The sequence below is a fragment of the Elephantulus edwardii genome, unplaced genomic scaffold, assembly GCF_000299155.1.
Source record: "Elephantulus edwardii isolate Elephantulus edwardi_28Jun2011 unplaced genomic scaffold, EleEdw1.0 scaffold00372, whole genome shotgun sequence".
In the NCBI taxonomy this organism is placed as follows: Eukaryota; Metazoa; Chordata; class Mammalia; order Macroscelidea; family Macroscelididae; genus Elephantulus; species Elephantulus edwardii.
Genome location: NW_006400122.1, coordinates 640,011 through 659,140, shown reverse-complemented (window position 1 = coordinate 659,140; position 19,130 = coordinate 640,011). Strand labels below are relative to the sequence as shown.

General features: G+C 41.6%; 1 protein-coding gene across 1 annotated transcript in view; it reads right to left on the bottom strand.

Moving 5' to 3' along the window:
- Positions 1-562: 562 nt before the first annotated feature.
- The window catches only part of CHD7 (chromodomain helicase DNA binding protein 7), a 300,989-nt gene continuing 282,421 nt past the window's right edge, over positions 563-19,130 (bottom strand). The window contains exons 26-38 of the mRNA XM_006902138.1: positions 18,331-18,460; positions 17,861-17,933; positions 17,647-17,704; positions 16,750-16,978; positions 16,292-16,500; positions 15,508-16,182; positions 14,284-14,444; positions 12,751-12,975; positions 11,677-12,120; positions 7,482-7,703; positions 6,236-6,376; positions 5,951-6,055; positions 563-3,512 (exon numbers count right to left, since the gene is read on the bottom strand). Of these exons, the coding sequence (XP_006902200.1) occupies positions 2,631-3,512; positions 5,951-6,055; positions 6,236-6,376; positions 7,482-7,703; positions 11,677-12,120; positions 12,751-12,975; positions 14,284-14,444; positions 15,508-16,182; positions 16,292-16,500; positions 16,750-16,978; positions 17,647-17,704; positions 17,861-17,933; positions 18,331-18,460 (3,554 nt within the window). The 3' untranslated portion in view covers positions 563-2,630. The remainder of the gene's footprint in view (positions 3,513-5,950; positions 6,056-6,235; positions 6,377-7,481; positions 7,704-11,676; positions 12,121-12,750; positions 12,976-14,283; positions 14,445-15,507; positions 16,183-16,291; positions 16,501-16,749; positions 16,979-17,646; positions 17,705-17,860; positions 17,934-18,330; positions 18,461-19,130) is intronic.

The following is a 19,130-nucleotide window of genomic DNA, read 5'->3' as shown; positions in this document are numbered from 1 at the left end:
ATCTCCCTTTTGAGTCATTATTACATAATAATTTTCTCAGAGATGTAAGAGTGTAGCACAGTGAGGAGAGCGTCATGCTTTGTGGGTTCAGATCAAGTTCCTGCAACTATTGCTGGCTAGCCAGTAGACTGTAGGAAGACCAGCACTTCTCTCTTGTAGTGGAGATGAGAAGTCAGCCAGTCTGGAAAGCAAAGCCTGCTTCATTTATATGAAAGCCTGCTTCATTTACACAGAGCACACCAAAAATGCCAGTTACCAAGTGGCTGACCAGATACTTTGGTAGATTTGAGATTAGCAAGGAAGGAAAAACATGTATCTCACTATGATATACTATGCATACTCACTAAGTCTGAATAACTGTAAAGCAGTTAACAGATGATGCCTGAGGGCCAGGAGATGGCCTCTTTCAATGTCAGGTACTTACACACTGCAGTCAAAAAGGGACAATGCCAGGTCCTTACACACTGCCCTCCAACAGGTACAAGCCACATCATAGTCACCTATGTTCAGGAGTCAAGGAGGGGGGAAAAATTCCAAAACTGCCAATGCTATAAAGAATTAGAAAAAAACTCTCCTGTGATTCATTTTATTATACAAATTTTCTCCTAAATGTTAAAGCTAAAAAGTAATTTAAATATTTACATTCCCTACACTTAGTGTATAGCTAGTCTTATTTTCCACGTTCAAAAGAATTCCTTCTCAGAAGATACTATTAAAGGCACTTTCTTCCAAAGTGTTACTATCAATTAATAATTTTGAAGAGATACTAACGATGTTGATGAATAATCATAGATCTATGTTTCAAGCAATTCTTTCAGGACCATCATGGATACATTTCAACTTGGGGTATAAATGAACAGACTCCTTGTGCAGAAAGAATTTGGATGCTCTCGCCTGTAGCTCATAATAGACCGAAGGACGGCTTGTGTGTGCACTGCAGGCAGGTACTGGGGAGCCACAGACAGAACTGTGTCCATCTCCTTCCTCTTTTTTTTGTTTAAATATCAATGGTCATGAGGTTTCTACTTGTTCAGATGGCAAAAACATGGAAAGAGCAGGTATCAAATTCCATTTCATCTTAAATATCAAAGGTCAAACCCTGTTTATAATTGAGTAGGCTCTCGAGATGTGTGAGTGGGTGCATACTTGAGCGCACGCAATGAAGGCATCCGCTCGGGTCCCACGTGGATTCTCTACACACTGATTTGTGGCATCAAGCACGTGTCTGCAGGACAACAGGTGCCTTTGTGTCCCTCACTGACACTAAGGCATTGTGTTTTTCTACCCATTAACTGAGAATAAATGGTCCAGATATTGTGCCTATTAAAGTCTCATTTTTCTTTTAGCCCTTTGTTCTTCAGTGTACCACATTATCACATGCTGCACACATTTGTACGCATTCTCAGTCTCAGATGCCCTTTGCAGAGAGTAATGGAAGGTATGAGTGTGTGTTTCTCTATTGAGATAACTGGGGTAGAATTCTGGGAAGGTAATTCAGGATTTTTCTTCTTGTCTTATTTTGAGGACAGTTTAGAGCTTTGTTAACAGCTAATTTGGTCTAAGAGGATATATCAAAAAACTGTACAAAAGCCAGAATACTGTATTTGCATCTATTGCGAATACAAAAAAATAGAGTGAACAGCAGTTCCCCTACATACTATATTCTATAATTACATCTCTGCATATCATGGGCCACTTTTATTAAAAGCATCATTACTACAGTTGGCAGCAATTTACATTTTATCTTACATGATAGCAGTTTTTAAAGGAAAAAATAAAGGACATCACAACAAAGAAAGAACAATACATTTACAAAGTCATGTCTGTAAACTTCAAGGCTAGTTTAGAGCTGAGGTAATGCTGTTTAGCTTTGTGGCTAAAGTAACAAAGTCCTTTAATTTAAAAAAGGTACCTGATTCTCTCTTCTCTATTTACTTATCTATTCGTTTAAACCAGTGCATTACAAGATCACAAAACAATGGAACTGTAGTTCTATCTGGCAAGAACCCTCCCAGTAGATTTATTTCCAAAGGGACCCTTCACATTCAACAGCTGCCTTATTATTGCTGTGTCTCAGACAGAGACGTTCACACGCAGGTGGAGATTGTCAGAGTGGATGTGTGTGTGGGTACAAACAACACGGGAACCCCATACAGTCAAAAAGGAGAACGTGAGCAAGAATGATATGTATGATAAATTTCATCTTGACCTTCACAGAAAAAAAAAGAAAAAAAAATTAAATATATAACTTCATATTTCCTTTAAGGGGCACTTCCTTCTATTGTGCCACTCAGTTAAAAATTGCTTTTTTTTTGTTGTTGTTATAATAGCAATGGTACCAAAAGGAAAAAAAGAAAAAAAAGCAGAGCATTATGTAAGTTTCCTTAAAAAGACATGATCGCCTCTCAAATTTCATCTCTCCTAGGGATAATAAATAATGCACTGCACAATATTCAATGACCAAGATACCTTTGACACACCTGTATAACATGACTTGGACTTTCTTTTCTTTTTTTCTTTGCTACACTATGTTACAGAACAGCTTATAAAACTAGGTATGAACATTAACTGTGAGTGTAAACAGTAGGACTACCACTTGTCAAAAGTTGAAACACTTTAACTGGAACTGGTTACGCGTCACTTCCATTGCGATCTCCCTCCTCCGGCCCATCAGGTGAGTCGAGCTCCTCGCCCTGTGCTGTCTCGTCGTCCATGGCCGAGGACTCGGCCGTTTTGTCCAGGCTCTCCTCAGCATCACTGCCCTCCAGCGTCTCCTCGGCCTTGTCGGTGGCCTTGTCCTCAGCGCCTGCGGTGTTCTGCAGCCCAGCCAGTGAGGGGAAGCCGGGTAGCGTCAGCCTTCCCAGGCCCGGAGGTGGAAACATGGATGGGTAGAAGAGGCCGGGGGCCATGGTGGACAGGAGGAAAGGGTTGAAGGCCAGGGGGTTGGAGGGCAGGCCGGCCGGGGCAGTAGCAGCACCAACAGATCCATTTGCAGAGTCAGTAGCCAAAACCACTTCTGTGCTTTTCTCAGAGTCTTTGTTCTCATCCTCATTCTCGTTGCCCTTGTCATCTGCTTTGGCTGCACTGTCCTCTGGGTCCCCTAGGCCGGGGCTGGGTCCAGGCGCATTGCCCGCGGTCAGCGGGGCATTGAGCAACCCACCCAGGCCGAACACACCTGGCAGGCTCGCCATGCCAGGTAGCATCAGCGGCAGCACTGCCGGGCTCTTGGCCTCACTGCCAGCTGCCGCCGTGGCCAGTCCAGGCGGGAAGCCCATGAGCCCGGCCAGCTGGAGGGACTGCAGGCTCTGCAGGTTCTGCAGGCTGGTGAGGTCCATGCCTGCAAACAGGCTGTTGACCAGCAACGGGTTGATGCCTGACGTGGAAGCCACAGTGGCAGCAGCGGCAGCCCTGGCAATCTCACTCTTGGGCCGTCGTCCTCGTCGGCTGGCACCCTCTCCCCGCACCACTGGGCCAGTCAGCAGACGGTCAAACATGGACTCAGGAACAAAGCCCTGAGGATGGCAGGGGGGGGCATTAGCATGGCTGACAGAGCTGGCAGACAGGTACTTGATATCCCAGCAAGACTGCTTTCCCGCAAGAGGGTGCACATGAGTAGAAAAGCAGCCCCTAAGACCCCAGGGGGCCACTGGGACCACAGCAGCTCAGAAGGACCGGGCCTTCTCTCCAAGCTGCTCCTAGGCGAAGGTGATCAGTTAGCATACTGCAAACCCCAAATCAAAACCAGCTGGCTGGGCCCAGAACCACCAACAAAACAGGACACAACTGCCAGGGTGCTACCTTCACAGATGTGGGGTGCTCTCCCCTGTAACCACCCCACCCCTCATGGTCAGCAGAACACTTAACCACTACACCACCAGGTACTCCCTTCCTCAGAATGTCATCTATGCTTTGTATCTTCCAGCAAATCATCCATTCAGTTTCCCAAGTGGTCCTGATGCTGAAATTGTAACATAGGTCTTTGTGGCATTTCAAATGGAAATATATAACCAATCATTTCCAGTAAAAAAATCTCAGTGGTAAAACCAACACAAGCAAACATTCTCATTTTAAGTAATCTATTAGCTTACTGAATTATGCTGAATCTCCCCAAAACCTGTTAGGGTCTATTTTACTATTTTAAATGTTAAACTATTTGCATCTATAATTAATGTTAGTTATAATGGCTAGAAAGTAGCTGAGAGATGTGGAAAAATGAATTGTTAAAATTTGGACATAACCCAAATGTAAAGCTAAAAAATAAGCATGGTAGCCCCTGCAATGGAATATTCTCCAGTAATAATAAATATACAAAGTGACATAGATGAATCTCAAAGGCATGACAACAGTAGCTAAAAAAGATTATATATGTGATGCTAACATTAAACGATACTCTAAGAAAAAAAGCTACAGTCTGAAAATAGTCTGACGGTTGCCAGGGTTGGGAGTGAGGGAAAGGTAGAAAAGTCTCAAACCAGATGTTCTAGAGTGATGGAGCGACCCTGTATTCTAATAATGACTTTATTCAGGGCTACCGAGCTGACTCTGACTAACATCAATCAGGTCTCAGAGGTTGTAAATTTTTACTGGAGGAGATCACTTATCTTTCTTCCAGCCAATGGATTTGAACCACAGCCTTTGAGTTATCAGCCTGACACACAATGTACTACAACACAAGAGCTTCTATGGGAAAATGGAGGGTGACTCTAATCTATACATGTGTTAAAATTCATGTAACTGGAGTAATGACTGGGGTCTTAAGAGCTTGCAAGCAGTTATCTAAGGTATATTATTAATCTCTTTTTGTCTGGAATAATGAAGAGGGCAGAAATGCAAAGATGCATAGAAACAATGAGCACAAGTATTAATGAACCACATGTAACTTAACCTCCATAACCCTGAGACCAGAACTAGATGGGGCCTGGCTGCCAAGGCTGACTGCTTGAAAGGGATCATAGGAGCAGGTCCTGGACAGAAGTGGCGAAAAAGATGGCGAGTGTCTGATAAAGACTAATCAACTCTCAAGAACAGCCCTTCTAACCTAGAACAAAACTAACCTCTGTGGCTCCACTTGCAGCTAAAGAGACAGGCCTGTGAGATGAACGGTAACACCAAGGAAGCACTTATCTATTTCTGAGAATAATCAACCATATAAGATCAACAGGGAAGCATTCGCCTAGGGAAAGAAGCCCAGTAGGCAGGAAGGCATAGGAGAAGATTAACGGAAACAGAAATCACTGAGATGAAGTAGAAAGAACGTGTTTACTGTGTATGTTTATTGTGTGTACTGTAATGAACACCATAAAGTGGGCATCAACTACCGAATGGAAAGCCATTTTGCTTTGTACACTTTGAAGTACATCACAATAAAAAAGGGAAAAAAATTTTAAGGATTGGTAATCAATGTCGTAAACAAAATACGTACGAATAACTGAATGGACTACCAATCTACTCTGTAAATTTGCACTCAATAAATCCAAATAAAAAGTTCAAGAAAATTCACATAATTACATACCAAAAGATTTGTACTGTTAGTTAACTTAAACAAGAAATTACCCTATCATTAGCAAATTACAATTTTAAAAGAATAATGAATTAGTTAGGAAGAATTTCCTGTATTTCACTTGTTTTTAATGCAAAATTATAGTTAACAGTCTTTATGATTTCCACATCAAATTCTACTCCACAGATGAGACTCTGAGTACATCACCTGAAAGGTCCTCTCTTTGCTAAGCCTATCTGTCACATAAGGAATATGTAAGCAAATCCATAGAATTCCTTCTAACCAAGCCACTCAGGACAAATGATACTCTGTTATGAAATGATGATGTATTAATGATGAATGAAGATAATCTATTACATTCAAATCTCTAAAGTGAAGAATTATTAAAACAGAATAACTAATGGGCAATGAGAAGTAAGAAAACACTTAGGAGTAGGAGCTGGTACTTACAGATTGCTTAACTATATCAGTCCAATCTGGGGCAACTGCAAATTCTGGGTTTTCTTCTAGCCACCGGGGTAGATCCTTCATTGGAGGGGCCATTGCTCCACCCATCTGGGGAGAAGCATTTAAAAAGAAAATTGAAAATCAAACAAAATTCCTCAAACTCCTCTTTAAATATGAAGATACAGATTGTAGAAGAAACATGTTTCTTTTTCCTTAAAAATGATGGCAGGTAAAAGCATGTTTTTTGGGTTAAGAAATCAGAGGTCTGTTCTCTCTTTTAGTCTTTACCTTCTTTCCATTTCGCTTATTGACAACAGGCACCCTTTCCTCTCCTGTCAAAGTGTTTATGTCCAATTTATTAGGGTTTCGACATCTATGTCGTTTTTGTTTAGGCTTCTGGAATGAGGAAAACAGCATATCTGCATTCTTCTGAAAAAAAAAAAAAAAAAGTTCACGTAATATACATTCTTTCCTCTATAGATGGCAAAGAAAACTATCAAGCCATTCTCATTTACTATGAAGGTTTCTGGATCTTTTAAATTATTAGGATTCTTGCTTTTCTTCAAAAGGAAAAATTTTCTCCCCATGTCCTCAGGCATTAGGAATAAAATTGTCTATCAATTACAATAACTTTTGAATTGTAATGTTTAGTCAAGCCATTGTATTTTTAAAAGGCTGCTTTCTACTATCTTATTTACTGACTACTAAAGTGACTTATACAATCCCAGAGACAATACCACATCTGACAACACGAAGTATACATGTGAGAAGAACTAATACAAGGGACAAAAACACCTGAGTGGGAGAAAGCATTTTCAACACCTGGTTGAACTAAAACATTTCCATTTTCTTAACTCAATCACACAAGCTTAGGAAATAAAGTTTCTTTCCCTTGCCAGCAGTGTATGCAACACATCATCTGGAGGCACTAATTATCAAATGTTTAATATGAGGTACAAGTGATATTTATTTGCTTAAAAAGAAGCTAATAAAATCTTAGGCTGCATTAACTTGGGAACATTTCAGGAAAGAAACAGCCTCACAGTACTTTATGCTGGTCAGACCTTGTGTGGAGATCAATTAGAGTACTTTCAAGGGCATTACCTTGACAAGGGCACACAGAAGCCGGGCCATATAAAGAATTCCTGAAAACATTATGTTCGTACTGGTTGAAGAAGAGTTAAATAGAGCCACCATCTTAACCTACCTGTGCCAATACCCCTCAGAATGGCAGCTGGGAAACCAGTCTCTAATGTAATGGACACTAAGGCGAGGTTTCCTGGTGGTTAATCATTCAGTCACTAGTCAAAACAGTGGTGAATAGAACCCAAACCAGGGTTTTGGGAGAGACAAGACTCTGATGGAAAGATCTTATTGAGGAAATCCTACAGGGAAGTTATAGGCAACAGCAACAATGTAGAAGACACTGGCGCAAAAGCATGACAGGTCCAAAATGTTCAGGGATACTAATGCATGGGAGAGGAAACCGCACTGCTTGAGGACTCCTTCCAAGTCCAAATGCTGAAATACTTACTGGTACATAACTTGGCATATCAACTGTGTAACTTGGATGCAGCTTAAGCCATTCAACTAAATCTTTATTTTTAGGAGCATCTTCCCCCACCAGCCTAGTTCCATCTTCTAGGTTTATCACAGGGATCCGTGTATCTGGGTCCAGTTGTCCCGGAGAAGGAATGTTTCTTGTTGGGGGAGTCTCTATGTCCTCTTCAAAAGCTTTGGTCACCTCAGCATCTTCCTGTAGAGAGTTGACAATGGTTGGGATTTTCACCTCAGGACACACTCTGCTAATGTCCTCAAGAAAACACTATCTTAGCATAATGGTTCTTTACTGAAAAAAGGAGACATTTCCTAAAATAAGGTATATTCTGGAACAATGTTTAAGTTATAAAGAGAAACTTGTAATATTATCCTTTATACTGAAGAATTCATGAGTTAAAAAGTTCATAATACATCCTACCACTAAGCTTCAAAATCCCTCTGTAGGTCACTATGAACACAGGTACCACATGTGTGAGCTCCAAAACCCACAGCAGCCAGTCTATTCCATCTCCCTTGAAGATCCCTGGTAATGAAAGCATCACTCCAAACGCCATCTAGACTCATCAGCACTCTGTGCACAAGACCCGTCAGGGGTGCTGAATCATGTGTGTGTGTGTATGGGGGTGGGGAGTATGTAGGGAGTGGTCACAAGATGAACCCAAATTAAAATGGACACTACCATCATTCAGCCCCAGGGCCTCAAATTCTGTTAAATCCATCTCCAAATACTTCTTACATGAATCGATTTCTCCATCTCTACTGCCCAGGCCTTCTTCAGTTCTTACCGTATTACTATAATCCTCCCATATGGCCTCCTCAATTCTAGTTTTACCCCTCTGCAATACAGTGCAGCTTTGCAGAGTTTTTTAAAAACATCCAATCACATTACTCCTATGTTTGACTTCAGCGACTGGGACTCATCACCTTTAGGCTAAGATTCAATTTCTTGAGCAAGCAGTCAAAGCCTTAGGGACACATCTTGCCAGGTCTCCAAGCTCGTCTCTGCCTCACCACTTATGCCTTTGCAAATGGCCAATTCCTTACCCAATCCACAAACTTCAGTCCAAGTACTAACATCTCTAAGGTAATTTGATCTATTTATCTCCATATATCCCCTCCTCTTCTGATGTTCCTTTTTTTGACTCACAAGTCCCCTCATCATGCTTTAGTCATGGTGTCCATGTGTGCTTGCATATGCATGCACATTGGTATGGTATTTACTTACAGGATCTGTCCTGTTCCATATACAAAACATTCTCAAACTTTAGTCTAACTAAGCATACATTGCCAAAGCATGCACATTGCCCTCCACAACATTAAATAGGAAAATCCTTACACTTTAGCAGTTGATAATAAAAAAGCAATTTAAAAGGCACATTCTCCAATATACATCAGTTTTCTTAGTGTTGACTTGGGTTGCTAAATGTGACTTTTGAAAAATGAAATCAATACATTCTTAGCAATTACTTAATCTATAGGAACTGAATAAAGCCAGCATTAGGTTTAGTATAGGGTTTGTGTTGGTGAAAGAGAAACAGCACCTAGGACTATTAATTCCTGATGCCTGCTCCATAGACGAGGATGTGCTATGATCCAAACACTAAATACAACAGTAAATGAAAAAAGGTATCAGCTCCAGTAATGTCCCAGTTTGTCAATGCTTATGGAGAAAGAACTCTTGAGTCAATAAGATCTATCTGAGTGTTAGGAGCATTTCAGAAAAGAAGGTTTATCGCCAGTGACTCATCTCTGCCTGAGGATCACATTAGAAATGGCATTTCAACTTTTGAAATAGCTGCTTATGGTTGAACCATCATCAGGTGTGTTTGGTTTTGTTTTTTAAAAATAATCCCATCACCAACAAAAACGCCTTATTATAACTGTGGAATTGAAGTAACTTCAGAAATTGTGCTTTTACCTACAATCAATACGCATAAAATAGTTGTCAAGAAACCACTATTATACTGAGCAAACCTGCTGTCAAGGACTTCTTTAAAATATTGCTAATGAGCAAAGATGTCACTTTAAAAACTAAGGTGCGTCTGACCCAAGCCATGACATTTTCCACTTCCTCATGTGCACATGAAATTTAGAGGATGAATATGTAAGGCCAGTGATTTATGTTTTTGAAATGTTGTGTTGGAAAAGAGTATTAAATATACCATGGACTACCAGAACTACAAATACATTCATCTAGGAAGAAATGAAGAAAGAGTGTGCCTTAAAGGCAAAGATAGTGAAACTTCATCTCACATACCATGGCCATGTTGTCAGGAGAAGTCAAACACTGGAGAACATTATGCTTGAAAAAGCAGAAGGGCAGCAAAAGAGAGGAAGATCCTCAGCAAGATGGATTAACCAGAGACAACGATAACTGGCTTAAGCACAACCGAGTTTGTGAGGACAACACATGCAGGGCTCTGCTCTGCACACAGGATTGCTACGGGATGGAGTCAACTCAACGGAACCTAACAATGAACGTTAAACAAATTTTATTAAGTGTGGTTTTAATATCTCTGGGCTTTGAGTCAGCCATAACTTTTTCTAGCCTTTTATTTTACTGAAGGAGTTCCAGGTTGGCACAAATAACTTAGTGCACAACCACTAAATCAAAAAGATGGAGAACCCAGTTAGAGGCACCTTGGAAAAAAGACGTGGTTGATCAACATCTAGAAAACCAAGCAACTGACAATCCTCCAGGGCACACTTCCACTGTGACACCCAGGCTTAGCACAAAGTGGAGACAGCAACTGTTTGGCTTAAAGTCACTGAGCCCCCCCCTCCCCTTCCGGGGCTTTTCTCTAGGTTCAGAAAATGGAAAACAAGATAGTATTTAAAAAAAGACATTTTAAACAATTATTCCCCCCATAGTTAAAAGTCCAGTGTTGCCCAAATAGTCTTAATTGTGGGGTTCTGTTGCCGTGGGGAGAGGTCACTGGGCTCTACCTCAGAGGTGCCTGCAAGCACCCCATCTGCCTTAAACCCACACACGCCAATGCTCCAGAGCCCCATGTGGACCTGGGTTTCTGATCCTTTCTAATAACAGAACACACATCAAGAGATCTTTGTGGTAAAGTTCTTGTAGAAATTCAGGGAGTCAGGTGGACAGTTCAGTTGAAGTAGATCAGAGAAAAGATGTTGGTGATGGTATATTCATGTCTTTTGATTTTGAAAAGGAAATGCTGAAATTCATTGGCATGCATTTTTCTTTCAAATCTAAACTAACAGAGGCCTTTTAAGCTCGCATTTTAAAGATGCCTCATTTCCATGCAGGGAGTTCTGGTGACTTGGCAGGCATAGAGAGTTGCTGTCAACCCAAAGGTGACTCCTCCCTGGTGATCTGAATCTATCAGTAGCTCCATGGGAGAAGGATGGACAACCTCCTCTCATTAGTTGTTGTTCATCGCCTTTGAGTTGAGCATGACTCAGTGACCCTATGAATAAAAGGCTTGAAGCACCTCTACAACTATGGACATTTATCAAAGTTCACAGAGTTTTCGGAGGCATGTTGTTTAGGAAGTGGATGCCACTCCTTCTTCCAAACCTGTCACAGTATGTTATTGTTTTTATATGCCATTGAGTCACTTGTGACCCTATGTATAGCAGTTCTGAATCCTTCCCTGAGCCAGTCTCACTAACTCTGATACCCCAACCCCCATTGCCCCAGTTACTGTATCAATTCCGCATATCTGGGATCTCCCTCTCCTGCACTGTTCATCCACCCTTTAAGTTACAACCTCTGAAAACCCACTGGAGGGTCAGCTATGAAGTGGTTCCAACTTCAAATCACGTTATGTGTATGTGCACAACTTCCAGCGTAATTCTAAACTTTTCTATTAATCTAATAGATAGATGCCTGGTACAAAGTAAATTAATATTTTTAAAAGCAGATTTTTTTTCCACCTCAAATACTCAGACAATGATCTGGGGCTCAGAAAAACATGCTGTTGTTTTGGGTCACTTCCGAAAATCATCAATAATATCAGAAGTCTGAGAGAAACAAATATTCAAACTACACTTAGTTCAGGCTGAGCAGTGTGGCCAGCACAATCTTCCTCTCAAAACCATGACTCTGTTCACTGGCACTTTCTCCATAGCACAAGAGGCCGCTCTGACACCCGGCCCTGCCGTAGCCCTGGCCCACTGCTCAGGCAGGGCCCCTGACTTACTGTACTCAGTGATGTTCGTTTGTGGCTCATGAAAAGCAGATCAAGGCCCTCCACATTCTTCCTCCTTCCCCGCCTCTTCTTCATGGGAGGCTGTCTATCCATTAGGGAGCCATTAAGCAGATGCCTCGTAGGTGTTCGTGACAGGCCTGCCTGGAGCAATTCCATCTGAGTCTTAAAGGCATCAGAGACTGGTGTGGAGACATTAGGCAAGATAAACTTTGAAGTGAGAGATGAGAAATTTGAGGTAGAACTTGCTGCCTCTCTTGAGGCCTTTGATAAATCTACAACTTTCTCTTGTCCATTTTCTGAGACCACCTGAGACTCACGAAGCTGGGCAACCATCTCCATGAGGTTCCGTCGCTTGGCAGCTCTTTCAGCCTCAATTTCGATTTTCCGCCTGCGTCGTCGTCGCTGGCGAGGGGCCACCAGGTTGAGCGCATCTTTCTATTGATAAATAGCAGAAAAAAAGAGTTGTAGTGAACTGAAGCAACTCTCCTGATACGTAGCTCCCTTCTACAAATAAAAAGCATAAAGTCTGTAAGGGAGCTCTGGTGGCCTAGTGGCATGAAACTGTGCTGCAATCCTGAAGGCATGCAGTTCAAATCCACCAGATGCTCTGCTGGAGAAGAAGGGGCAATCTCCTCCTGTGCCAATCGGATCCTATTCAACAATACACAACAAGAGGTGGAGTGGGGAAAAAAAAGCAAGAAGCCTGAGTAATAAACATTCCTAATTGGGAGCACTGGTGGCCTAATTAGTGATAAGGAGCTCGGCTGTCAACCCAAAAGCACCAAGTTCTAATCCACCAGCTGCTCCATGAGAGAAAGACAGAAAGTCTCCTCCCATGCAACTTATTTCCTCTGAAAACAGCTGCAGGAGCAGCTAGGGTTTGGTTCTAATTTGATGGTATTCAACAACAACAAAAACAACTACAACCACAGAAAAGCAAAAGAAATGGATAAAACCAGGGACCAGTAGTTTCATTCTTTTTCATTGGGACCAGTTAAATCAAGCTTTCAAACAGGTTAAGATTTAGAGAGTTTGCCTTTATCTGCACGTGCCACGGTGACTCACTTTTGTTAAGTGAGGAGAAGCCATGATGTCCTCACTCCCACCAACACTGGCATGGCCAACCATTGAGAGGTCAGCAAAGCTCCTCTTCTGCAGGGGGCTGTCCGCGGCAGGTGTGCAAGCAGGGAGGAGGCCCTGGAAATCAAACATCTGGCGCCGGTTGACTGGCCATTTGCCTTTCAGCACTGCTTCACAGATGTTATCTAATCGGTTTATCATAACTCGATCCTAGAGGGAGAGCACAAATTGTGTGAAACTGTTACAAAGACGTAAAGTTTCTGGATGAACATAAAGCAAAAGATGTAAAAAGCAAACAAGCAAATAAAACCCATAAAAAACCTGCCTTGCTCTGGTAGAAAGTCTTGAGTGGCCCTAATCCAGAAACTTACTACTTTTCAATTATGAACACTTGAATACATAAAAAATAAAACATAACCCAGAACTATCAACTTTAAAATACTCCTAATTTTAAAAGTAATCTCTGTCTTATCATTCAGCATTAGCACTCAGCATTGGGGGAGGCCCTGCCTTTTATTTCTTGATGTGCTGACACTTTAGATGCATAAACTGGCCTACAGTCTATCCCAGGAAATGGGACATTATTAATGTCACTATTAATAAAGCCCAGCATTATGAAATGGGTACCAAACTAGGAACATCAAATGAATGTCATTTGCATTCCTCACCTAGTATCAGTTCAAATTTCATTGAAGCGTGTACGTTAAAAAATTTCTAATTACAGCTCTTAGATGGAGGTCCATCGATTGGAAGTGCTTGCTACCAGAAACCTTGTGACTAGCCTGCAGAACTCCCTTGTGTTCTCAGGAAAGGTGATTTGCATCACTGGGGAACCAGCCCTGACCCTGATGGGACAGTGCACCATCAACACCCCCCTGTATCTTATAGTAGCATGTCTGCAAAGGACTGGCTGGGAGCAGTCTGCTGAAGCCTGGTCTTGCTGTAAGTCTGCCAAGTTTAATGATCAGGATGATCAGATCCCATCCTAAAAATCAGGCCCAAATTACAAAGGAATTTTTTTAAAAATTAGGCTATTTAGCCTAAAAATTAATTTTCACTTTTCTTTTGGTCACACATTATTTGGATTAACCCATAACATACTGAAGCAAATGGGCCAATGGCCCACTCTCCTCCTCTCGAGTGAAGAAGACTGCAGATTTCCAAACGGACTTAAATCTGAAAGTTCTGCTTCAAATAAAAACAAAGAGCTTTAAAGGTCCAAATGCTTAATTTTTCCAAAAGGTGATTCTATGGACCTAATTCCCATCCAACCTTGGACAACATGAACGACCACCCTGCACAGCCAAAGGCAAAAGCAACACAAACAAGAGCTCGTTTTCAGTTCGCTTTGTGCCATTTTTTTCTACTTAGCAAGATATTCTACAGACTTCTTTCTTCAAGCTTTTCTAGATCATTTGTTCACAATGAGAAGGGTCTACAGTTTTTATAATTGTGTTAAGGTTTCATTTAAGATCATATTCTCTCTTGTCTCTTTAGAGTCAACAACAAAATGCCAACCTTGGGCCAAAACGAGAAGGTGAATGTCCGTTCATGGAGAAGCTGAGCCACTGAGGGATCTCCATCCTCCATGTAGAATCCATCGCGGGTCTCATCCCTGGCAGTACTCAGAGAGGCATTGCTTTCTTCATCAAAATTCTTCCCTCTAGATACAGCTCCTGCTCAGAGAGGAGTTCATGTGCATTACTCACAGCCAGAATACTACTAAAATAAGTTCAAGAATGGCACAAAATGCCATTTTCTTGAGAACTTGCTGTATGACCAGTAAGGTACTTTACAAATGGCTTTACATGCCATAGAAAGTCCCTCAGATGTAGATACCGTGGTTGAGCACTCAGCTGCTGATCAAAACACCAGCAGGTCAGACTCACCAGTCATTCCACTGAAGAAAGATATGGTGGTCTGCTTCTACAAAGATGATGGCCTTGCGAAGTACATGACAGTTCTAGTCTGTTCTATGGGTCACCAGGGGTCAGATCGACATGACGGCAAGAGGTTTTAGTGTAGGTAGTGGTATCCTAGAGGCTCAAAAAAGTGAAGTCTTTGGCACTGTACAAATAAACCACTGCAGAGGCTATGCCAACCAAGTCTGACCCAAGAGCCCATGATCTTCTATACAAGAAAACAGGCTAACATTCTGGCTGAAGTTCAAAGCTGCAGCTAGAACAGAAGAGAACAATGTGGTGCCCGATGCTAACTTTATATTAATTATGGCACTGTAATGGTAACCAGCAACTGATTACTTTCTGATTTTACTTCTACTTTTTACATCTTTTATAAAGATAGAGAAGCAAGAGACAAACAGGAAATTATGTACATTCAAATAATAAAATAGAAGTAATCCTAGGTGACCAAGAGTTGATGTGACTTGGAAACAACTGGTTTTTTTGAGGTTTTATCTGTTTTAAAATAATTAACCTGTTATTTAGGGAATGACTCCTCTCACATTTCATTGCCTGGATTACAATCATATGTAATTTTTAACATACAGCTAATCTAAAGCAAACCTTTATCTTTATCCTATATTCTTAATAGTTTTAAGTTGTTCCAGTTGCTCTTTTCCCAAACCAAAAGATGCCAAATCCCAGATTAAAGTATATCCTGGAATTATTACTGAATTACAAAAGAAAATGTCCCTGAAAAGGGACACATTGGTCAAGCTACAGGAAAACACCACCTCTCACCACTGCTGCTGTGTGGTCAGCCCACACCCCCAGGGATTACCTTCAGGCTGGGAGGACTCCTCCGACTTGTCATCATCCTCAAGCTTCTCTTCCTCGTCTTCTTCAGAGCCTTTTTCAGACACGGACTTGGGCCCAGTGTCCGTGCTGCCCTCCACGCCTTTCGGGTCATTCTTTCCTGTGCTTGCCTCAGCCTCACATTCCTGCTTGCTGTCCTTCTCCCCACCGCCATCAGCTTCCTCTTCCTCTACTTTCACTTCACATTTCTCCTTAGCTGTTGGGTCTTCCAGTTCCCCTACTTTATCTTCGGTTCGCTCCATCACCTTTTCATCTTGCATGTGAGTGGATGAGATGACTGGGGGAACTGGGCCAAATCCAACTGTCAGTGGATTCAAGGAAGACAGGCTGCCTGCTCCTCTGTTTTGAATAAAGTTTTTATGTGCATCCAAGAAGGATAACTCGGGATCGTTGAGGATGTGGTAATCCGTCCGACTGACCCCGTGTTTAGCAGCACCCACCAGCAGGTCTCGGTCGTGTCTCCCACACTCCCACCACTCTGGTAAATCCAAGCTCGGCTGGCACAGTTTTAGCCTTTCTCCCAGCTGAGGGTGATGGAGAACTTGCTCGCGTATTTTCCGCAGCAGTTCTATACGGTACAAAGTTCTAGAGGCTCGCTCTTCTGTGATTGGTTCGATCATGGAAGAGAGGTCGGGTGGCTCTAGAACACAAAAACAATTAGATTTGCTTTGGAAAACTTCCTTTGTTTAAATAAAAAAATTCATTTCATTGGCCATTCAGTCTAGAACTTTTGTTACGTATGTACATACCATCATCTGGCTTAAAGGGCATTTGACACACTCGCCTACACATGGCCACAAAACAGCTGAAGTATTTCTCCAGACTCTCATCAGACTTTTTGTCAAGTCTGGCAAAGGCTCGAAATTGGTTCCAGTCAAACTGCTGTTTTATGGGGTCAAAAATAACCCCAAAAGTTGACACCACACGGTAAAAATCAGCTTCTTCTCTTCTTGTCCATCTATTAGAAAGAAGATATTAGCTTGAATTGGACGTGAGCAGAAAAGCTTAAGTTGATTATTTCTTTTCCTCTTCCCCCTAAACTCAACACACAGCACCTTTTTGGGGCTGGGGACCAATACTGCTTTGATGCAGTGAGGTTTTCTTTGAAGGTCACTATCTGTGAAGGGCTTCCTATCTGCTGTGGGCCTAAAACAGTAAAAAGGAGGGCAATGTTCAAGGAGTTGAATGAAATCCCAAAGAATCTCACTTTTGACGTTTTTCAGATATAATAGCTTCTCTTTCTGCTTCCAGAGCTCTCACTTCTTCCCGTGGCCGGCGTCTCCGCCGGTCAGTCTTCATTAAGGCCTCTTGCCTCATTTGTTGCCTTTTATAGCTGCGCTGATAGGCAGTAATGAGGCGGCGCAGACGGGTAGTCAGCGTTGAAGTGTTAGGCCAGTAAAGTTGGCCTAACTCAGCAATACTTTCCCTGTGCTTGCCTGGGGAAGTGGAAAAAATATTTTTGAAATGTGAAGCTTCAATCTTGCAATACACAGGATTTTCCAACCAAACAGGATGACTCATTAACACTCAGATGACAGTGTGGGAAAGGACAACTCAGTGCCCTCATTTTTTAAATAGAAATGGGGATAATGTTAGCACAGAGCTTAGAACCCATTTCCTTTTTCATGCCTTGGCAAGTAGAGGGGAGGATAAGATTATTCACCAATGCTGCATGATGAAACACCATGAACTACATCATAAGCATGCTCTTCTGAAATGCATTTACAATAAAAATCTTAAACACAAGACATGTTGATGTTAATTGCTAGCTAATGCTCTTATTTTGGTTAAAAGGTCACCATTCTGTATTAACTGGCAGTATTAACAGGAATAAATCACAAATGCTCTACATTCAACAGTCTAAGGATGAATAAAAGTATTTCACTAACTGGTGATATAAAAGAAAAAAAAATCAGTTGCCTTATTCTAAAAATATACCCACCCAGTTATTCATCACTGAAATTCTATGTGTCGACAAACCAACAATAAATAAGAATTTATTCAAATAAAGATAACTCAGTGATGCGGTATGTAAATGCCCCTGTGTGAACGATTCCTGCACAGCACACAGCTGCTCTGTCCCCTGGGCTCTTGTGAGCTTTACCTGTAGCATGTATTTCCATGGACTCTTCCTTATCCTCTGGAGGAGAATTTGCAAATTCCTTGAAAGCAAAGCAAGAAATAAAATTATTTTAATCTGAGGTTTTGCTTTTGCTTTAACTTTTAAAGAAAAGACCATTATCTATAAAACTTAACAAGTCTTATATAGGCATATAAGATTTTAATGGTGCTTTAAAAGTGAATACACTGATTCTTACATCTATTTCATCCTTGAATGGTGTTCTGGTTGGTTTATATTCTGGGTCTTCATCTTCTCTGTCAAACTCTCCCCTATATAAAATGTAAATTTTATTTATTTTTTTTTTAGAAGAGTCATAATGATGAGCAAGCGAATGAAGGGTAGGAAGGGGGTGGGAAGAGTAGTAATCTGCCAAATGCTGCTTTTACTTCTGGATTTGACCTCTCCAGTGACTGTGACAACATTTAAAACATGCAACAATAGAGAAGCACTGGTGGGTGGAACTGTCATTTGGAGAAGTCACAAATGATCTAGATAATGTATTTTGTTTAAATAGCCATTATGATACGTAAATAAAATATACCAGTAAAGACTGCTTCAGTTCTAGTCAGATACTACACAATACATTGTGCAGTGTAAAAACTGAACCCTGCCAATATATATGACACTAATATAAAGTTTATTAAAATTTTAAAATGTCCTCCTTACCCGTCACCGCCATCTGCTAGCATGTCTGTTCCTCTTTGCTCAGCAGCGATGGCCTTGGCATCAGGCATGCCCACTCGTTCCAGAAAACATAGTGTGGGGTCAGCTCGCATGGAATTGTACTTCTCGTAGCCTGTGTCATCCCAGCCAGCCCACAGGAAGCACACAGGAACAAAGAAAGGCCTCGTCACTGACAAAATCATGGTCCCCCGACAGCAAACATTTGCTGTTTCTCCAAGTCAAGAGCATCCTCTTACATGGAATCCAAGCAAACTATTTTCGTAAAGTGTTCAAGGGTATAGCCATTCTGGGAATGCTTTTGGGGACCAAGTTACACTACAGGGATATTATCAGAATTACAACAAATATGAACAGAAAAACATAACCAGATGCCCGGGAAGATTTCTGACCCTATTTCCCCCAAGATCTAATTTCGTCTGACATTTGAAAAGCTTCAGAAGGTTCTTTTCCGACCTCTGGAGTGGTAGTCCCCAGGCTGCCCCCACCCACCCTTCTTTGAATCACTTCGGCCCTGCTGAACCTCGTACTGCTTGCTGAAAATCCCTGTGTACATCAGGCCAGCAAACCTGTCTTATCAGGTTTAGGACGATGCATGTCAGTAAGATGACATTGTTCCCTCTATGGTTTTCAAACGCCAATTTGCTTTTTGACTGCCCAAGTTGACTAGATGGAAAATGGCAGATCCCAACAGTGCACTGCGGGAAAATGATTTTTAGGTTGAGCTCACAAAACGCGTCTGCAGTACAGAAGCAGAACAGCACAATTCAATTAGGATGTGTACT